Here is a 19,415-nt window from a genome sequence, read left to right as displayed (position 1 = left end):
AAATTTTCTTACTATTCATATGAGTAAAATTGAAACCCTAGGTATTTTTGTCATCTTGACTGCCTGACAGATTTTATTATTGACAACTTGTCCCACATACACTGGTCAAGTACGTTAATTGTGATGATATCTCAGTGAAAATTCAGCGATTAAATACTTTTTTTTTTAAATAAATCACTTTTTGGATCTTTTTACTCTCTTGTGAAGGTATGTCAAGTAAGGATAGATATTTAGTTTAGTTTGAATCGAACCGAACTAAATTGAAAATCCGATCGGTTCAATGTTTAATTTAAAAAGAAAAAATTATTTATATAATAATAATACTTTATGGTAATAAGATTATTTTATATTAGTATTTTTGCCTAAAATATAAATGACTTGGGATTACAATTAAGTTGGATTAAAAAAATATCAAATTTAGGTGAAATTTTTTTGGCTAATATTAAAAAAATATTAATTCTCTATATCCAACCGAGTCCCTAAATTTGGTTCTCATTTGGTTTATAACCTCTTGAACCTATCGCATTTATTTGATTCAATTTTTGGGTAAAATCGACCTAACGGGTTAATTGTCTCCTCTATTGTCAAGGTTAAAATGGCAATCAACTTTGGAGGGTCGATGGAGATATTTTTTAAGCTTTCGAAAAAATAAAATAATATGATTTTTTTTTTTGCAATAAAGTAAAACAACAGGGGTACCCCCGATTTAACCCCCAAGAAAAGTACACATTGAAGTATTCGCTCAAAGGCCTCCGTTATATATCCTGCGTTTCACTTTCGTCATCATTTGCTTACAATTTGCTTTTTGAAATCTCCCTCGCAGTCGCACTCATGGCCATCGGCATTGGGGTGGTTGAGGTGGTTGAGGTTGGGTCTCTCCATTTTAAAAAATGAAAGTAATAAATAATAAATAAATATTTCTATGTCGAAATCAAAAATCAAAACGCCCAGAAAGTCAAGACCAATACCCATCGATTAAGATTTAAAAGCTTCGTATAATTTAATATTCCATTTCCCGAAAATTTGCGCTATATAAATAATTAACTGAAAGAAAAAAGAAAAAGGTGGCCATCAATCATTCTATCAATTACAAATTATGATTTTATGATCTGTATCTATATTAATTGCAGCATTCGTCATGGCGACTGGGTCAGAATTGTACTAAAAACAACAACCACATCAGCTCTGCTATTCCTATATCTGCATGCACAAGCTTATAGCTCAAGAATTCACTTAATCTGTCTCTCTTTTCTTTTTTCTTTTTTCTTCGGGTAACAGTTAATCTGTCTCTAGTTTATTAACCTTTTTATGAAAGCTTTATAGAACTGCAAAGTATAATTCTCTTTGTCTTTTTTTATTTGTTTGTAAGTGCTTGGAGCTATTTGTTTTGTTTATATGGGTCTGGCCTTTGAATTATTCTGTTACTCGTTTTTCCTTGTTTTCAGACACTGAATTCGACCAGATACTTCAAAGACAAAGATGTTTTCGTCGAGAGGAGCTGTTCTGTTCTTGTTCTTGTGCTTGTGTTGGTCTTCTTCAAAAATTGTTGTAGCTGCAGATGATGATTCCATAACCGACCCCATTGAAGGTGATTAATTTTGCTTTTGCCCAATTCTACTTTTTATGTTATAAGGTTTATTCATTGCTTGTGTTGCTCTCTAGTAGTTGGTCTATTGATGATGGAAGTAGTTTTTAATCAAGAATGTAGTAGCAATGAAATTTATGATTTTTGTTTTTTGGAGGGGGGTTGTTGTTGATTAACACTTGCATCAATTTGCAGTGAGTGCATTGCGTAGCATCAAGAAAAGTTTGGTTGATGACTATAGCAAATTGAGTAACTGGAATCGAGGAGACCCATGTACGTCAAATTGGACTGGAGTTTTGTGCTTCAATACAACAATGGATGATGGCTATCTACATCTTCGAGAATTGTACAATTTCAGCCTTTTTCTAATTTTTGATAACATGGCTGTTTGATGTATTGTCTGTCACTTGCACACATGACACAACTTTCGTGTAATAATTCTTGTTGCTGCTCTCTTAATATTAAAGCAAAAGTGGGTCACACATTCAGTTAGGATATTGGACATAGAAACAGCAAGAGGCTCATTTTTTGCACAGAATCTTCACCAACATATTCAGAGATTAATTGATTAACTTTTGGATGCCTAATGAATAATCTACTAAACTTACCTACTGATAGCTCTTTACATTTTTTTTTTTCATAGAGCTCAATTAATGTTGTGTTCTTTGCAGGCAACTTTTGAACTTGAATCTGTCGGGAAACTTATCACCAGAGATTGGACGCTTATCTTATTTGACAATATTGTGAGGCTTAATTTATTATGAACATTAACATTATGCTAAAACGAACCCTCTATCTGTTTTAAATAATTTCATTTCCTTCTGATATAGTTTGCTCTATCCATGTTAAAGGGATTTCATGTGGAACAAAATAAGCGGGAGTATACCAAAGGAAATAGGAAACATCAAATCTTTGGAACTCTTGTAAGTTTGGTTGCTTTTTCCTGGCCTGGCTTGAGGCTCCATTTGATTTTTGAAATATTGTTTTATTTGTCTATTTTGATGCTATTAAGATACATCTATATTTTCATTGTTAGATATTTCATGGGAGTTCAACTTTTTTCTGAACTGCATGTGTTATCTATATTAATATCTGGACTAATTTTGTGTGGAGTTGTTGCTTTTGTATTTTGGTCATATTTTGACATCTCAGACACTATATAATTTGATATTCTTTGTTTCCAGACTCCTGAATGGAAACGAATTAACAGGATCCTTGCCTGAAGAGCTGGGATATCTTCCAAAGTTGGACAGAATACAAATTGACCAGAATTACATATCTGGATCACTTCCTAAATCATTTGCAAACTTGAACAAAACCAGGCATTTGTGAGAGTTTTCTGATGCTACATGTCCAAAAACCGCTGGTTGCTTGTCTAGCTGTTTTACCATCAATTTTTTTTTTTTTGGTGTTCTTATTCCTTTTTATTTTCTTCTTCTTGAATAGCCACATGAACAACAATTCAATTAGTGGGCAAATCCCACCTGAACTCTCCAGATTGCCAAGTCTTGTTCATATGTAAGTTGATTGTTGATAACTTTCTACTATTTTCAGCGTCATTTATTTTTAATATAATTGAGATTTTCAAGAGTCTTCAACTTTTGTTTCATTGTAGTTCATTTCTATTCCTTGTTAACTAAGTGAATCTTTGCAGGCTTCTTGACAATAACAACTTAACAGGGTATCTTCCACCAGAGCTCTCCGAATTGCCAAAATTACTGATCCTGTATGTTCTCTTACTTCCCTGGAAGTAGTAGGATTTTTATATCCTTTAAAATGTAAAATTTACCTTATTTAGCTCTTTGTGTTTGTGGATTTGTTTTGTTTGTTTGTTTTTTCTTCTCGAATTAAACTTATTATTACAAAAGTTTCCTAGAATGTTCAGATGTCTTGATTTATGCTTTTAGCATACAAATGTGAACTCTGTAGCCTAAGTATTTTTAAATTTACTGCAATTGATAAATTTCTTGAATTAAATCATGGCATTTCTCTTTCACCAATCGAAATTGTAACTCAACTCGTTCCAATAATAACAGTACTTATGCATTAATCGCAGGATGAAAAGAGTTATCAATTAAAAGTAGAAATACTTAATATGAAATAGTGGACCTAGCATTTCTAAAACAAAAAATGGATAAATAAATTAAAAACTACTATAAGAGAAAGGAGCACTTGAAGAGTCATACTTGGAAGGAAAAAATGAAGGGTGTAATAAGTGTAGATGATGAATACAATGGTGATAAATCTATAAATATTCACTTTGTTTCTAGAATATATAGCCAGTTGTGGCCTTCAGTTGCTTCTTGAATCCAAGAGGGTGGTTGTGAAAATGAGTGATATCTCCAAAATGACTTGGGCTACTACACATTTTGTAAATGATGAAGTGGTGGGAGAGGTTTAAAGGGAGGAGATCGTAGAAAGTTAAGCTGAAAATTTAGATGTATTCAAAGGTTTGTATATATATATCTCCAAAATTGAAGGAAATGACTTACTACTCATTTTGTAAATGATGAAGTGGTGGGAGAGCTTTAAAGGGAGGAGATCGTAGAAAGTTAAGCTGAAAATTTAGATGTATTCAAAGGTTTATATATATATATCTTTTATTCATTATATGAGCAAAATTTTGACAAGTTTCTTAACGTTGCTATCTTTCTTTCTTTTGCAGACAACTTGATAACAACAACTTTGAAGGGACTACAATACCGGCTTCTTACAGCAACATGTCCAAATTGTTGAAATTGTAAATGCTAAATCTTTTCTCTTGTTTGCAAGTAGATCAAGAGCATTGAGCTTAACCAACATCCAGACCTCTCTGTTTCACTTAGGTTTAAGATGCAAGTGTTGAGTTGTAAGGCTGAAAGTATTATGACCTCACAATCTTTAAGATGCAAAATGAAACTAAATAGGAAAAGTTGGTCAAAATAAGTACAATGAAAAATGGACACAGTGTATGCATATTCTTTGAAACAAATTTCTAATGCTTCGTTCATTATCTGTGGACTACAATTGGAAATGTTCTTACAACTCGGGCATTCAGTAGCTTAACCGTAGATAGTGGCATTACTGCATCTGATTGCAATTTCCAGACATGGAGTCCACTAAGTAAACCTTTAAGAACTAGATTCACAATTTTTAATCCATTGTTGTTTAAATGCTTTATTTTGAAGTAAAGAGTCAGCCTGAATGGAGTTGTAAATTCTTTAATTTGCATAATTGACAATCCACGGTCTTAGAATCTTTATAGGATTGATGACAATTAAGAAGCATGCTCTTGATTGTAATAGATAAATTTTCTATTAAACAAATTGGCTATTTCTCTGTTGGATTTGTCAGGAGTCTCAGAAATTGCAGCTTGCAAGGGCCAATGCCTGATCTGAGCCGGATACCAAACCTTGGTTATCTGTAAGTATGGTGTTCCTTAGTCATTTTCTCCATGGTGAAGCATGGGCTTTCCAATTATAAATGTGCAACTTCATTGGTATTTTATTTTTTCTTTATACTTGATTAATGTCAGAGACTTAAGTTCAAACCAACTAAATGGATCTATACCTCCGGGCAGGCTCTCTTTGAATATCACAACCATGTAAGATTCTCCATCTTGCAAATAATACACAATCTTGTGTTGTTGGCATTTTTCTGTAGGATAAATTTTAGATGTTTTATTAATAATCAATTTTAAGTTGTAGAAAATTCTGTATACTATTGCTGATGACTAAAGTACGTTTCGATGCTATTTCCGATCTATATCTGCAGCAAGCTATCCAACAACAAGCTCACAGGAACAATTCCGTCCAACTTTTCAGGTCTTCCTCGTCTGCAGAGATTGTGAGCATTCGCCTAAGTGCTTTTTCTTGCATTCATTCTGTTGTGGTTTGTGAAATATTATTTTAAGTTATCATATTGACTTCCCTGGTCTCAGTCTATGAACACAAGTATCTGAAGTTGCTAGAATGTGACCAATAGCGATTCAATTGAAATATTGTAACAAAGTAACTAGCTTTTTCTTATGGCAGGTTCATAGCAAATAATTCACTTAGTGGCTCCATTCCATCCTCCATTTGGCAGAGCAGGACTTTAAACGCAACTGAGACATTTATATTGTAAGACCTACAGTGGTGAAATTACACGTTTCTCTGGCTAATTTTGTGTGTGTGCATGCGCGGTGGCTTGTCTACATGCTTGTGTTCTCATGTAATGGTAAAAAAGCATCATGCTAGGGGGAAAAAGGTTTATTTCCTTTTCTAATTTCAACACATTTGAGCTCAAAAGAGCAACAGCTTTCTGGGTAATATTCCATACTTCAGCGTCCTGTTCTTGATTTGGCTAAATTATCTTATCTGCGCTGTCTTCTCTTGCAGGGATTTTCAGAACAATAATCTTACAAATATTTCGGGCAGTTTTAACATCCCTCCCAATGTCACTGTCCGGTTTGTCTTTGCCTTTGCTTCCTATTTTATACTCTAAAAAAGTTCAATATGGATCTACTTTGATACACAACATATCTTTGTATGCTATGAAATTTAATTTCACATATGTAACTCCTTAAGAAAGATGAGCCTATGATAACGAATGCAGCTAATGATATTGATGATGATAGTGAGAAACTTTTTTGTTTAATTTTACAGCTTGAAGGTCTAACAGACTACATGCTTTTAATAATGCACAGGCTACGAGGAAATCCCTTTTGTTTGAACACCAATGCGGAGCAATTTTGTGGATCTCACAGTGATGATGACAATGAAATTGATAGATCAACAAACTCCACTCTTGACTGTCGTGCTCAATCATGCCCAACTGATTATGAATATTCACCAACTTCCCCCATACGTTGTTTCTGTGCTGCCCCTCTGCTGGTCGGATACCGGCTAAAAAGTCCTGGATTGTCATACTTCCCTGCATATAAGAATTTGTTTGAGGAGTATATGACCTCTGGTCTCAAATTGAATCTTTATCAACTGGATATTGATTCATTTCGCTGGGAAAAGGGACCTCGACTTAAAATGTACTTGAAGCTTTTTCCTGTATATGATAATAGCAGTGGAAATTCTTATGTTTTCAATGCTAGTGAGGTTGGACGAATCAGAAGCATGTTCACAGGATGGAATATTCCTGATAGTGACATATTTGGCCCTTATGAACTAATCAACTTCACTCTACAGGGCCCTTACAGGGATGGTCTGTCTCAGAAACTTTATCTAATATGTTTTACCTGAACTGATTGTTATTAATTAATTTTTCACAATTTGTTAAGTGGCTAATGATGGTGTTATCTGGGTAGCAAACATACCCAGCTCTAAGGTTTGAGCTGATTGTTTTGCCTAAGTCTCCATGCTATTAGTATTGATATGAAAAGCCCTCTTTACTAAAATTGCAAGACAATAACCTACCTTTTTCAAGAACATTTTTAAAGCATATATATAGTTGTCATTGTTCAGTAATGTGTGCATGTCATAGTGTGGGTTTTTCCTTCCTTGGCTGCTCCCTCGCCTTGATGACCTTTTTAGAAAGCACTTTGGTGCACTTATTGTGGGAATGCTATACGGGCTATCATAATAACAAACTATTGGTTTTGCATAGTTCTAGATGATTTTTGGTTCGTGGGAGATTGTGTCATGAGCTATGTTATATCCAAAATGGCAGTTCCAAATTCATATTGTTGTTGGGATGGCCTTAGCATAGATTAAGTTTGGGTCAGGCATATCACTCTTTGAATGTATCCACGTATATGATGAATATGGTTGCATGACTTGTTTGTGCTGGTGACAGTGTTTCCTCCATCTCGCAATTCTGGCATAAGCAAAGCTGCACTGGCTGGCATAATTCTCGGGGCGATTGCAGGTGCAGTTACCATATCAGCAATTGTTTCACTTCTTATCGTCAGGGCACATATGAAGAATTATCACGCAATTTCAAGAAGACGTCACTGTGAGTGTCTTGCATCTCTCCGGTGTCCTAACTCTCAACTTTTATGTGTCCGCAAAGTCTGATCTTTCTTCATAAGTTAACCATTTTATTTCAATCATTGGTTTCTAATTTATATCCTTTGGCACTAAAGTTAAGGTCTTCTACTACTTTCATTGTAACTGTTTTTTACAACTTGTGATCAAAATTAAATTTGGTCTCAACTGGATGCTATTTCCAAAAGGTCTTTTGTTTCCTTTTTCCAAGTTTCATTTTGAAGAATTTCATTTTGGAACTCATAAACCAGAACATTATTTATGATAAACTGTTAGAAATTCTTTATGCATGCAGTTTGCTGGTCAAGTGTTAAAATCTTAAAATTAGTATTTTAACCATGTGCAGCATCTAAGACCTCCATTAAAATTGATGGTGTGAGAAGTTTCACTTATGGGGAAATGGCCTTGGCTACAAACAATTTTAATAGCTCCACTCAAATTGGCCAAGGTGGGTATGGAAAGGTTTATAAAGGCATTCTTCCTGATGGCACGGTCGTTGCTGTGAAGCGTGCCCAAGAGGGATCTTTGCAGGGAGAGAAGGAGTTCTTAACAGAAATACAATTTTTGTCAAGATTACATCATCGGAACCTTGTATCTTTGGTTGGATACTGTGATGAAGAAGGGGAACAGGTACTTCCTCTCAAATTGTACATTTATTTATTTATTTTTCAATTTTCCATCAAATTGATTTTTGCCATCACCATGCTTGACTAATTTTGTGCTAAATAAATGAAGGTAAGAAATAAATTTGTGTCCACTTAGGAATTTGATGCATCTGACCAAAATTTTAAAAATATTAGATTGCAAATATTAAAGATGTAAAGCTATTTACTTCAGATAGTGGAGCACTAAATAAAATTTAACTGAGTTGGGAGTAATATTTATCTTGCTGTAATGCGGAGATTAGAACTTTGGTTCATACGTATATGCAGCAAATTTTTTTAATAATATTTATCCTTTCATGGTGAACTTAGATGAAACCTAAACAAGATGTATTGAACCCATAATTCATGAAATACTTTTCATGAGTGTCAAATAATTATCCTTCATTTTACTTTGTAGTAGCAGTACCATATTACTAAAATGTCACAGATATGCGGAAATTTGTTCATTTTCATTTTCTCTGTTATTGAATGTGTTAGAGAATTTTATTTTAAAAAACTTCATGTGTCTTGTTGCTTTGCATGCAGATGTTGGTGTACGAGTTTATGTCAAATGGCACTCTGAGGGATCAGCTTTCTGGTATTTTTTCAGTTATACGTCACAGTGGAATTTGCTTTTTCTTGCACTGAGGAGTTAAAATTGCAATTAAAAAAATTGCTACAGTAGATATAATTTTTCTTGCAACAGTATTCTGAACTAAATAGGACATACATATTCATGTTTTTGTAACTCAATATGCCAGTATAGTAAGCTCTAGTAACTGGTTGATGTAAATGATATGACAGCTAAGTCTAAAGAACCTTTGGGATTTGCAATGAGACTGTCGATTGCCCTGGGTTCATCCAGGGGTATTCTCTACCTGCATACAGAAGCTGATCCTCCAGTATTCCACCGAGATATTAAGGCCAGCAACATATTATTGGACCATAAGTTCACAGCCAAGGTTGCTGATTTTGGACTTTCACGACTTGCACCGGTTCCTGATATTGAAGGAATTGTACCAGCTCATGTATCCACAGTTGTCAAGGGGACTCCGGTAAGGCTTGTTGTTAGCAAAATGAGGGATTATAATTTGATTTTATTCATATCTCTGCTCCCAATTAGCAGTATCCACATATATATGATCTACAAGTCAACCTTTAGAAATTTTGTCATGCGCACATGATTAATTGTAGAATAATTATTAGCAATGGGTAATGAGTTTGTGGTTCCAAAATTATTTGGTCAAACACAATAACAAATGCTTTGACATACATCATCTTGATGGACTGCTGAGAAGAAGCTGCTGCATAGCCACTTTGTACAAATAATTAGTTGACACATCAGTTAATCTTTCTTCAAAATGAAGTTGAAATTCATTGTCAATTAAATAATACATCAAATAGAGAAATGGTTTGGCTAATTGATAATAATATGCTAACTCTTGTATAATCTTTCCAGGGTTATCTTGATCCAGAGTACTTCTTAACTCATAAATTGACCGACAAGAGTGATGTGTATAGCCTTGGAGTGGTATTTTTGGAACTCTTGACTGGTATGCAGCCAATCTCCCATGGCAAAAACATTGTTCGAGAGGTATTACCTTACTAATCATTCCTTGTATTTTTAAGTTCGGTATAATTTACTGCTTCAAAAAATTATGATTGAACGCATAAAATTATAATCAATAATAGTCTTGCATGATTTAATTTGAAATCAGGTAAATATTGCGTATCAATCTAGTATGATGTTCTCAGTGATTGATGGGAATATGGGTTCTTATCCTTCGGAATGTGTGGAGAAATTCATTAAACTGGCCTTGAAATGTTGTCAAGATGAGACAGATGCAAGACCTTCAATGTCGGAGGTTATGAGAGAACTCGAGAGCATATGGAATATGATGCCGGAGTCTGATACAAAAACTCCTGAATTCATAAATAGTGAACACACATCAAAGGAAGAAACTCCACCGTCTTCATCCTCAATGCTGAAGCACCCATATGTTTCATCAGATGTCTCTGGTAGCAATCTTGTTAGTGGAGTCATCCCTACCATTACACCTAGATAAAATCCGAACTGAGAAAATTTTTTATTACTACTTTTGAGCAGGCAATGATCCAAGAAAAGTTTACAGTAGGACTTGTTAGTGACTCTTTTGGTTTCTAAATTCTGTATAGCCTTTCTTATTTTGTTTTGTTTTGTGAAAATATTTAGATTAGACAACAATGTCATGCTGTCGTTATAATGCTGATACTACTGAAGAAACATAACCGTTCGTATTTGGTGGAAATCATTGTGCAATGTAAGTGTGAATGATGATATAGTGCGCGCATCGCGTGCGTGTCAGCTTCCTACTGGGAGAATTGAGCTGCAGGGCTTACATTCTCTAATGGGGAGCAGACACAAGTGCAGTCGTGCACCATAAGAGTGCGCAGCTGTGTGCACCAGAACAGCCCTCGAATAAGTGCATTGGAAGTGAGAATTTGTCCTCCTGCAAAAGCAATGTTAATTTCAATTTATCTCTTAATGAAGTTGACTGTCTTTATTCTTTAGTAAACTTCAATTCATATCCTTTTTTATATTGATATACTACAATTTTTTAATTACAATTGTTATAAAAAAAAGTTATAATTATAGAATAAAAGTTAATGTTATGTCGTAAATATAATTTTTAAATAATAATTTTAACAAAATAAAAATATAATTTTTTATCATACAAATTAAAATTAAATCAATTTAACTTCTAACCTACAGCAACTAATGTTTAACAAAAATTTTAGTATTGTAACTTAAATGTTATAACTGTCTAAATTTAATCTCACAACACCCTTACTCCTAATTATTGTTAAGATTATAATTTTTTTTTATGAACGTTCCCCCCAAAAATTTAAGGATAAAATAAATTACATAAGGAACTAAAACTCATGACATTACTCCTCAATTCACAAACTGTTACATGAATAATAAGTTCCTTCCCTTAATTTAATTATGAGAAATTATTAATTGTCTTAAGAAAATTATTTACAATAATTCACATTATTTTTGAAATATTAAAATAAAGAAAAATTAAAATATTATTAATTAAAATCCTTTCATTCACATGAGTCTCTTAACTATTGTTGATCATCAATGTTATTTGAACATAATTTTAATTTGACTATTTTCATAATAAGTATAAAAAATAAAAAGGCTAAATTGTCCATAACATGTTCTTTTGTGCCATAAGTTTAAACAATTAGTGAGGATTTATTTAGTTAATTTTTAAATTTCTTCTTTATTTATCATTGTTAAAAATAAAATGAATTTTTTATAAATTTTTTTTTATGGTGGTGTGAGTTTACATAATTTAAGGGGTAGAAATATATCACCATACTTATTAATTTCCCTTAAACTTTTGTTGAAAGTTCAACTCACCCCTAAGGGATTCTGACAATAGCTCATGAGCAACTGATTTTTCAATTTTTATCAACAGTATCTTTAACACAATCTATGATAAAAGACTGTTTTACCTATGGAATTGTTTAAGAGCATAAAAGGTGATTTTATCCTATAAAATAAAAAAAATTATTCATAATATTAATAGATTTATTCATTCGAATAAATTGAAATTAAAAGGGAAAATTGAACGGATACAAAATAATTAAACAAATAAAAAAATTGAGCCACAAAATTTATAGATTTATTAATTTCAATAAATTGAAATTGAAAGGGAAAATTCAACGGATACCAAATTCAGTAAAACCTCTTTATAATCATAATGTTTGGACTAACTAATTTTATTACTATTAGAAGGTTATAACTCAATAGAAATGTAGTTACAAAATCATTGTTTTGTCTTAATTCCTTAGTGAAAGTAATATAGAGGTAAAACTACATTAACAATTAATATTAGATCCAATGTATAGTTGTCAATAAAAGAGATAAATATAGTTTAAAAAAATTAGTATATATATTTATTTAGCGCTGGGAAAATGCAAGTCATCTTAAAAGTCTAAACTTTTGTATTTTCTTTAATGCTTTTCTCATAGTGTAAATTCTATAAATACTATATAATGATTTGGTAATAATTCTAAAGAATAAACCATTTTCCATACAACTTTAGAAAAATATTTTTTCCATCCTAAGCCTTTAATGTAACAAAACATATATATTCTGCAATATACATATAATTATTACTATGTAGAGGCAAGTTTCTTAGGATGGAATCTAAAAAAAAATAATTTATTATAATGTGAGATTTAATTCTTATTTATAACTAACCCAAATTCGGATCAGAATTTTTTATGACTATGTGGAGGTTAGTCTTATATAAAGTATCACCATAGAGAAATTTTACTATATCTATCAATAAAATCTAGAATGAGATTAACAATAACATGAGGAATCTTAACAATTATCTCGACATTTAGATCTTAATTTATTATAGTAAAACCTTTCTGTAGTTCATAATGTTGGAACTATCTATTTTTATTATAATGAGGAGGTTATAATTTAATAGAGGTGTGATTAGAAATATTATTGATTTGACTTAATTATCCTTAGTCCAAGTGATATAGAAGTAAAATATGCACTATATTAATCTTATACAATAGAGAATATGAAAAGTCATCTAAAAAGTTTAAACGTTTGTGTTCTTTTTAAAGTTTTTCTATCAATGTAATTTCTATAAATATTATATAATACTTTGATAGAATAAATCATTATCTCAAACAACTTTAAAAAATTATTGCATTCCATCTTTAACCTTTAGTGTATTATAGCACATATTTTTCACCATATATACATAATTATTATTATATAGAGGCGAGTTTCTTAAAGTAGGATCTAGAAAAAAATATATAACTTATTATAATATAGAGTTTATACTTTTTTGCAACTTACTTAAATTTTGAACAAAATGCTTTTATGACTATATAGAGGTTATTCCTACATAAAGTATCATTATAGAGAGATTTACTGTACTAACTTATTTGTAATTTCTAATTAAAAAAAAACTTATTTATAACTACTTACCTCATATTAGTCACTATTATTTATTAACTTTTATTTAATTACAATTCACAATAAATAATAATAAATAACTGATGTTCTAGGATTATAATTGAGATCCCTAGCATTATTAGATGGGGAAAATATCCACCGTCCACTTGTTTTTTACACCTTTTTTAAAAATACACAATTCCTTCATTTTTTGGCTGAAATCCACCTAAAGTTACATTTTTTTTCACTTTTCCACTTCCGTTTGGAATCTGTTAAGAAAACTAACGGAAACTTAAAAAAATGACCATTTTACCCCCAAAACGAAAATTACAATTTCACCTTAAAAAATACCAAAAATAATAAGATTTAATGATGAATATCATTATTGGTACTTTAATGAAGTACAAAAAAATCTTAACTACTAGAGATTATAACTCAATTAATAATAAAACTCTACTTATCTTAAATTCAATTGATGATTTGCGAGATTGGACTATTTTTAATACTACTGTTATAATTTAGCATTCTAATTACAGACATATTTAAAAAAAAAACCTGCATTTGATGGTTGTGGAATTAATTTATTTATTGACCGATGGGGAAAATAATTAGATTTAATCTAATTATTTTTTATAATTTTTAAGGTGAAATTGTAATTTTCGTTTTGGGGGTAAAATGGTCATTTTTTTAAGTTTCCATTAGTTTTCTTAACGGATTCCAAACGGAAGTGGAAAAGTGAAAAAAAATGTAACTTTAAGTGGATTCCAGCCAAAAAATGAAGGAATTGTGTATTTTTGAAAAAAGTATAAAAAATGGGTGGACGGTGGATATTTTCCCTTATTAGATGTGTCAATAGATGAATGTGGGATTAAATTTAGTGAAATAAATGTTAAAATAAAAATTCAATCTCAACAAGATTTTGAATGCTAAAACAATAAAGATTAATGATATGATTTGGGTACAAGTCCCAACTATTTCATCTATGTTATGGTAAATATTAATTTTACAAGTTAATGAACAATAAATACAATAAATTATCAGTAAATTAGTATTTAATAAGTTTATAACCTTGATTCAATAATAGGTTGTGTTAATCCAGACTTGGGGTCAATGTAACAAATTTGTAATTAGATAAATTTATAAGATATTGATCTTTAAAAAAATTCTTATGTCTATATAGGATCCACTTACTATATAATTAATAATTATCTATTTTGAAACCAAATCCAAATGATGTCTATGTGGCTTTTGTGAAGTATGTTTTTAATGTTGATTTCTTCTTTTTGAAATTGATTTCCGCTTGGATTTCGTCTCTAACATGTTGGGAAAAGAAATTCCAATTGTATCGTCATCTTACAACAAAAACTATGCAATGTCATTATTGCTTAGAGTGCTTCTTTGCGCCAAATGGCTTCTACTGTAGAAGTATCAATATGTTGGGGAAATAGCATATTGAGTTGGTATTTTAAAGCATTTGTTTTGAGTGGATCTACTTTGTGTAAATACGTTAAATGATTTAGATAATCCTCCAAGAGTGTATCAACACGATTTATTTTTACACTCAAAATAACACTTGAGTGAATGAAAAATTGACACTCAAAATCTCAATGATTGCATTGTATAAGAGTTAAAGATTGTGATGGCTAGTTAAATTCGAGATTAATGACCTGATTAATTCTAAAATTTATTTATAACTGCTAATTAAATTCAAAATTTATTCTGAGAATTATAACGGTCAATTAAATTCACATTTTAATATGAGATTAAATGGGATTAATCGGTTGTGGTTAAACTTTGAATTTAATTCAAGAATTAAATCAAAAGTTTAATAATTAGCTATTAAAAGTAGCAATTACAAGTACATTTAATAAAAAACTAACTGCAGCAATTACAAAATTTATGTAGTTAAATTTTCGATAAAAATGCCCCTCATAGAATTATATAAATTGACATTCCTTTTCATTTCAGAGTGTTAACATATATGTTTCCATAATGTTAATTTTGATGATAACAAACAAGATTAAGAATGATCAATCTTTTAAGCTCAAATTATTTTTTTATACATTTTAAATAAACCATTATTTTCACATTATAAAGGTTTTATATTAAATGGAAAAATGATTTTATGAAATTAGTTGTTTTTCAAGTTTATGGTTTAATTGAAAGAGTTTTGAAAACTTTGAAATCAACAAGTACTGCTTGAAATTTTGGAGAAGGACTTATTTGAAAAGTTTTATAACATTTGGGGCCATATCATAATTTTAGAAAGTTTTGGGAATAGCAAGCATTATTTAGAGATTTTGAAATTGGACTTATTTATAAATTTTATAACATTTTGGGCCATAGTACAGTTATATAAAGTTTTGAGGTCAAACTATAATTTTAGAAAACATTTCACTGTACCGTTACTGTAGCAAGCGACTAACCGGATATGACAAGCGGCTAGCCAGATATTGGGCAAAAACTCTTCGGATGGAAAACGACTATCCGGATTTCGTAAGGAGCTATCCGGATGTTGGGCAGTAAGCTTCTGGAGCATAAACGACTATCCGAATATCATAAGCGGCATATCGAATGTTCTAAAATTTAAATTTTTGCCTTAACGGTAACATACAAGCGGCTAACCGAATTCCACAAACGGTAAGTCGGTTATGAACAAAAAGTGAATAACTGCTAGTTTTTGAGCTCAAACTATATAAACTCAAATCCAATTCATTTTTAGCAATCTTTGCAAGCATAAACAAGTGCACACAATATATTGTTTGTTGAGCTATCATTTGTATATCTACTCTAAAAGAGAGTTGTTGTAATTTTTCATTTCTCATCAAATTGTGAGTGTACAAGTGTGAGAAACACTTGGGGTGAAGAGATTTGGGAGATAATCTCTTGTTGTAAAGGTTCATTGACACCTTGAAAGTCAATTGTAAGCATTTGAAGCCTTGGGAGGCTTGGATAGTGAAATCCTCAAGCCCGGTGTGCTTGGAGGTGTGGACGTAGGCGGGGTTGCCGAACCACGTAAAAATCCTTGTGTTTGTTTTCTCTTCCCTTACTATTCTATTATTGAACTTTATAGAATTTATTGTTTTTTATTTGATTAAGGCAATAGATTAAATTATTGTGCAATTTTTTGAGCTTAAAGTTTTAAAAACTCAATTCACCCTCCCTTCTTGGGTTGCCTAGTTAGTATTTCATTTGGTATCAGAGCGAGGTGCTTTTATTTAGACTTAACCGTCTAGAGCTAAAGATCAATGACAACCCAATATGACTCAACCTTTAGGGAAGGACAGTCCACAATTAGACCACCGTTCTTTGACAGAAATGACTATCCGTATTGGAACACTAGGATAAGAATTTATTTACAAGCACTAGATTATGAAATTTGGGAAGTTGTTTGTGATGATCCATTTATGCCTTTGACTAAAAATAAAGTCGGGGAAGATATTCCAAAACCTTCTCGGGAATGGAATGAATTGGAAAAGAGAAAAGCTTCTCTAAATTCCAAATCTATGAATGCCTTGTTTTGTGCACTAGATAAGAAAGAGTTTTATAGAGTATCTAGTTGTGAGAGTGCTAATGAAATTTGGCACAAACTTGAAGTTGTTTATGAAGGCACGAATCAAGTGAAAGAGTCTAAAATTAGTAGGTACACTTGACAATATGAATTGTTCCAAATGGAACAAAATGAGAGCGTGTATTCTATGTATACTAGATTTACGGACATAGTGAACAATCTAGGAGCCCTAGGAAAGATCTTTTCAAATAGCGAGAAAGTTAAGAAAATCATTAGGTCACTACCTAAGGAATGGAGACCAAAAAGGACTGCCATTGAGGAAGCCAAAGATTTAAATATCTTACCTATTGATGATTTAATTGATTCTCTTATTTCTTATGAGGAAGACTTAGCAACCGAAAGAGGTAATAAGAAAAAGAAGAAAAGTATTGCTCTCAAAGCCTCGAAACATGAGAGTGATGAGGAAAGTGAGCTGGATGAGGAGGAGATGGATATACTGACTAGGAAGTTCAGAAATTTTTTTAAGAAATCCAGTGAGCGAAGAAAATTTAGAGACCTCAAGAATCGAAAGGAAAATAAGGAAGCAATCAAATGTTATGAGTGCAAGAAGCATGGCCATATAAGATCAGACTGCCCTTTTCTCAACAAGCTCAAGAAGAAAGTAATGGTAGCCACATGGGATGTTAGCGATGAGGAAACAAGTGATGATGAAGAGCATCAAGAAATGACAAATCTAGCTCTCATGGCAATTGGAGATGAATCGGATGATGAAATTGATGAGGTAAATGATCTTCCTACTTATAATGAATTACATGATACTTTTAAAGAATTGCATTATGAGTGGATGAAAATTGGTAAAAAAAATACATGTCTTAAAAAGAAAATGGTAGAGCTCAAAAATGAAAATGAATCTCTAAGTGCAAAAATTACAAGCCTAGAATTAGAGAATAAAACATTGCATGATAGAGTTGCATTATCAAATGAGAAATCTAGCACTCCACACAAGCATCTAGAATCACATGTAGATAACTTGAAAAATAAAAACGATGCCTTACAAAAATGCAATGTTTCATTAAATGAAAAGATCAAAGAATTGAAACTAGATAATGAAATGTTACATGATAGAATTGCATCATTCACTTGTAAACAAAGTACTTCATATGAGCATGAGAAATCACATGATGAATTAATGAAAGAAAATGAAGTGCTTAGAAAGAAAAGCAATGAGTTAAATGAGATTGTCTTAAAATTCACAAATGGGCAAAAGATGTTGGATTGTTAACATATATGTTTCCATAATGTTGATTTTGATGGCAAAAGATGTTGGATTATTTATACATTTTAAATAAACCATTATTTTCACATTATAAAGGTTTTATATTAAATGAAAAAATGATTTTATGAAATTAGTTGTTTTTCAAGTTTATGGTTTAATTGAAAGAGTTTTGAAAACTTTGAAATCAACAAGTATTGCTTGAAATTTTGGAGAAGGACTTATTTAAAAAGTTTTATAGCATTTGGGGCCATATCATAATTTTAAAAAGTTTTGGGAATAGTAAACATTATTTAGAGATTATGAAATTGGACCTATTTACAAAATTTATAACATTTTAGGTCATAGTACAGTTATATAAAGTTTTGGGGTCAAATTATAATTTTGGCAAACAATTCACTGTACCATTACTGTAGTAAGCGGATAACCGGATATGACAAGTGGCTAGCCAGATATTAGGCAGAAACTCTTCGGATGGAAAACGGCTATCTAGATTTCGTAAGCAGCTATCCAGATGTTGGGCAGAAAGCTTCTGGAGCATAAACGGCTATCCAGATTTCACAAGCGGCATACCGGATGTTCTAAAATTCAAAATTTTGCCTTAACGGTAACATACAAGCGGCTAACTAGATTCCACAAACGGTAAGCCGATTATGAACAAAAAGTGAATAACTGCTAGTTTTTTAGCTCAAACTATATAAACTCAAATCCAATTCATTTTTAGCAATCTTTGCAAGCATAAACAAATGCACACAACATATATTGAGCTTCAATTTCGAAAATCATCATAAATTAAATCTTCATTGAGCTATCATTTGTATATCTACTCTAAAAGAGACTTGTTTGTTGTAATTTTTCATTTCTCATCAAATTGTGAGTGTATAAGTGTGAGAAACACTTGGAGTGAAAAGATTGGGGAGATAATCTCTTGTTGTAAAGGTTCATTGACACCTAGGAAGTCAATTGTAAGCATTTGAAGCCTTGGGAGGCTTGGATAGTGAAATCCTCAAGCCCGATGTGCTTGGAGGTGTGGATGTAGGCCGGGTTGCCGAACCACGTAAAAATCTTTGTGTTTGTTTTCTCTTCCCTTACTCTTTTATTATTGAGCTTTATTGAATTTATTATTTTTGATTTGATTAAGGCAATAGATTAAATTATTGTGCAATTTGTTTAGCTTAAAGTTTTAAAAACCCAATTCACCCCCCCCCTCTTGGGTTGCCTTGGTAGTATTTCACAGAGGACATGGAGAGCAAGAGATATATAGGACGTCTAGAAAGTAGTGATAGATGAAGGAATGAAATTAGTTTATTTTCAATTCTTCTTTTGTTGTACATTTATTTTTATACAGTTCAGACGCAGTGGAAGTTCGCTGTTGAATAGCCTAGTAGTGCGCCAGAGCTATTCATTATCATTATATCCTAAAAAAAAGATGTTCGAATCCTAAAGCACCCAAGAATAGAAGGCGAA

General features: G+C 31.7%; 1 protein-coding gene across 4 annotated transcripts; it reads left to right on the top strand.

Annotated features, from left to right (window-relative positions):
- The first annotated feature begins 838 nt into the window (after positions 1-838).
- Positions 839-10,693, top strand: LOC18040469 (probable LRR receptor-like serine/threonine-protein kinase At1g06840). Of its 4 annotated transcripts, XM_024184009.1 has the most exons (22): positions 839-867; positions 1,131-1,271; positions 1,446-1,588; positions 1,781-1,931; positions 2,257-2,328; positions 2,437-2,508; positions 2,770-2,913; positions 3,032-3,103; positions 3,240-3,311; positions 4,251-4,325; positions 4,919-4,987; positions 5,100-5,168; positions 5,339-5,410; positions 5,599-5,685; positions 5,944-6,012; positions 6,252-6,760; positions 7,352-7,510; positions 7,889-8,172; positions 8,733-8,784; positions 8,991-9,241; positions 9,646-9,780; positions 9,905-10,693. In XM_024184009.1, exons 3-22 carry the CDS (start codon positions 1,480-1,482, stop codon positions 10,250-10,252), a joined length of 2,871 nt encoding a protein of 956 aa, XP_024039777.1. In that variant the 5' UTR covers positions 839-867; positions 1,131-1,271; positions 1,446-1,479; the 3' UTR covers positions 10,253-10,693. The 4 variants fall into 4 exon arrangements, with proteins under 4 accessions (XP_024039777.1, XP_006432044.1, XP_024039778.1 ...); XM_006431981.2 differs by lacking the exon at positions 839-867 and having other exon boundaries at positions 911-1,240; XM_024184010.1 differs by lacking the exons at positions 839-867; positions 1,131-1,271 and adding an exon at positions 1,313-1,332.
- Positions 10,694-19,415: the final 8,722 nt, after the last annotated feature.

Source organism: Citrus clementina, unplaced genomic scaffold, assembly GCF_000493195.1.
Source record: "Citrus clementina cultivar Clemenules unplaced genomic scaffold, Citrus_clementina_v1.0 scaffold_5, whole genome shotgun sequence".
Taxonomy (NCBI): domain Eukaryota; kingdom Viridiplantae; phylum Streptophyta; class Magnoliopsida; order Sapindales; family Rutaceae; genus Citrus; species Citrus x clementina.
Note: the sequence above shows the minus strand (reverse complement) of the source record. Positions and strands in the feature narration are given on the sequence as shown.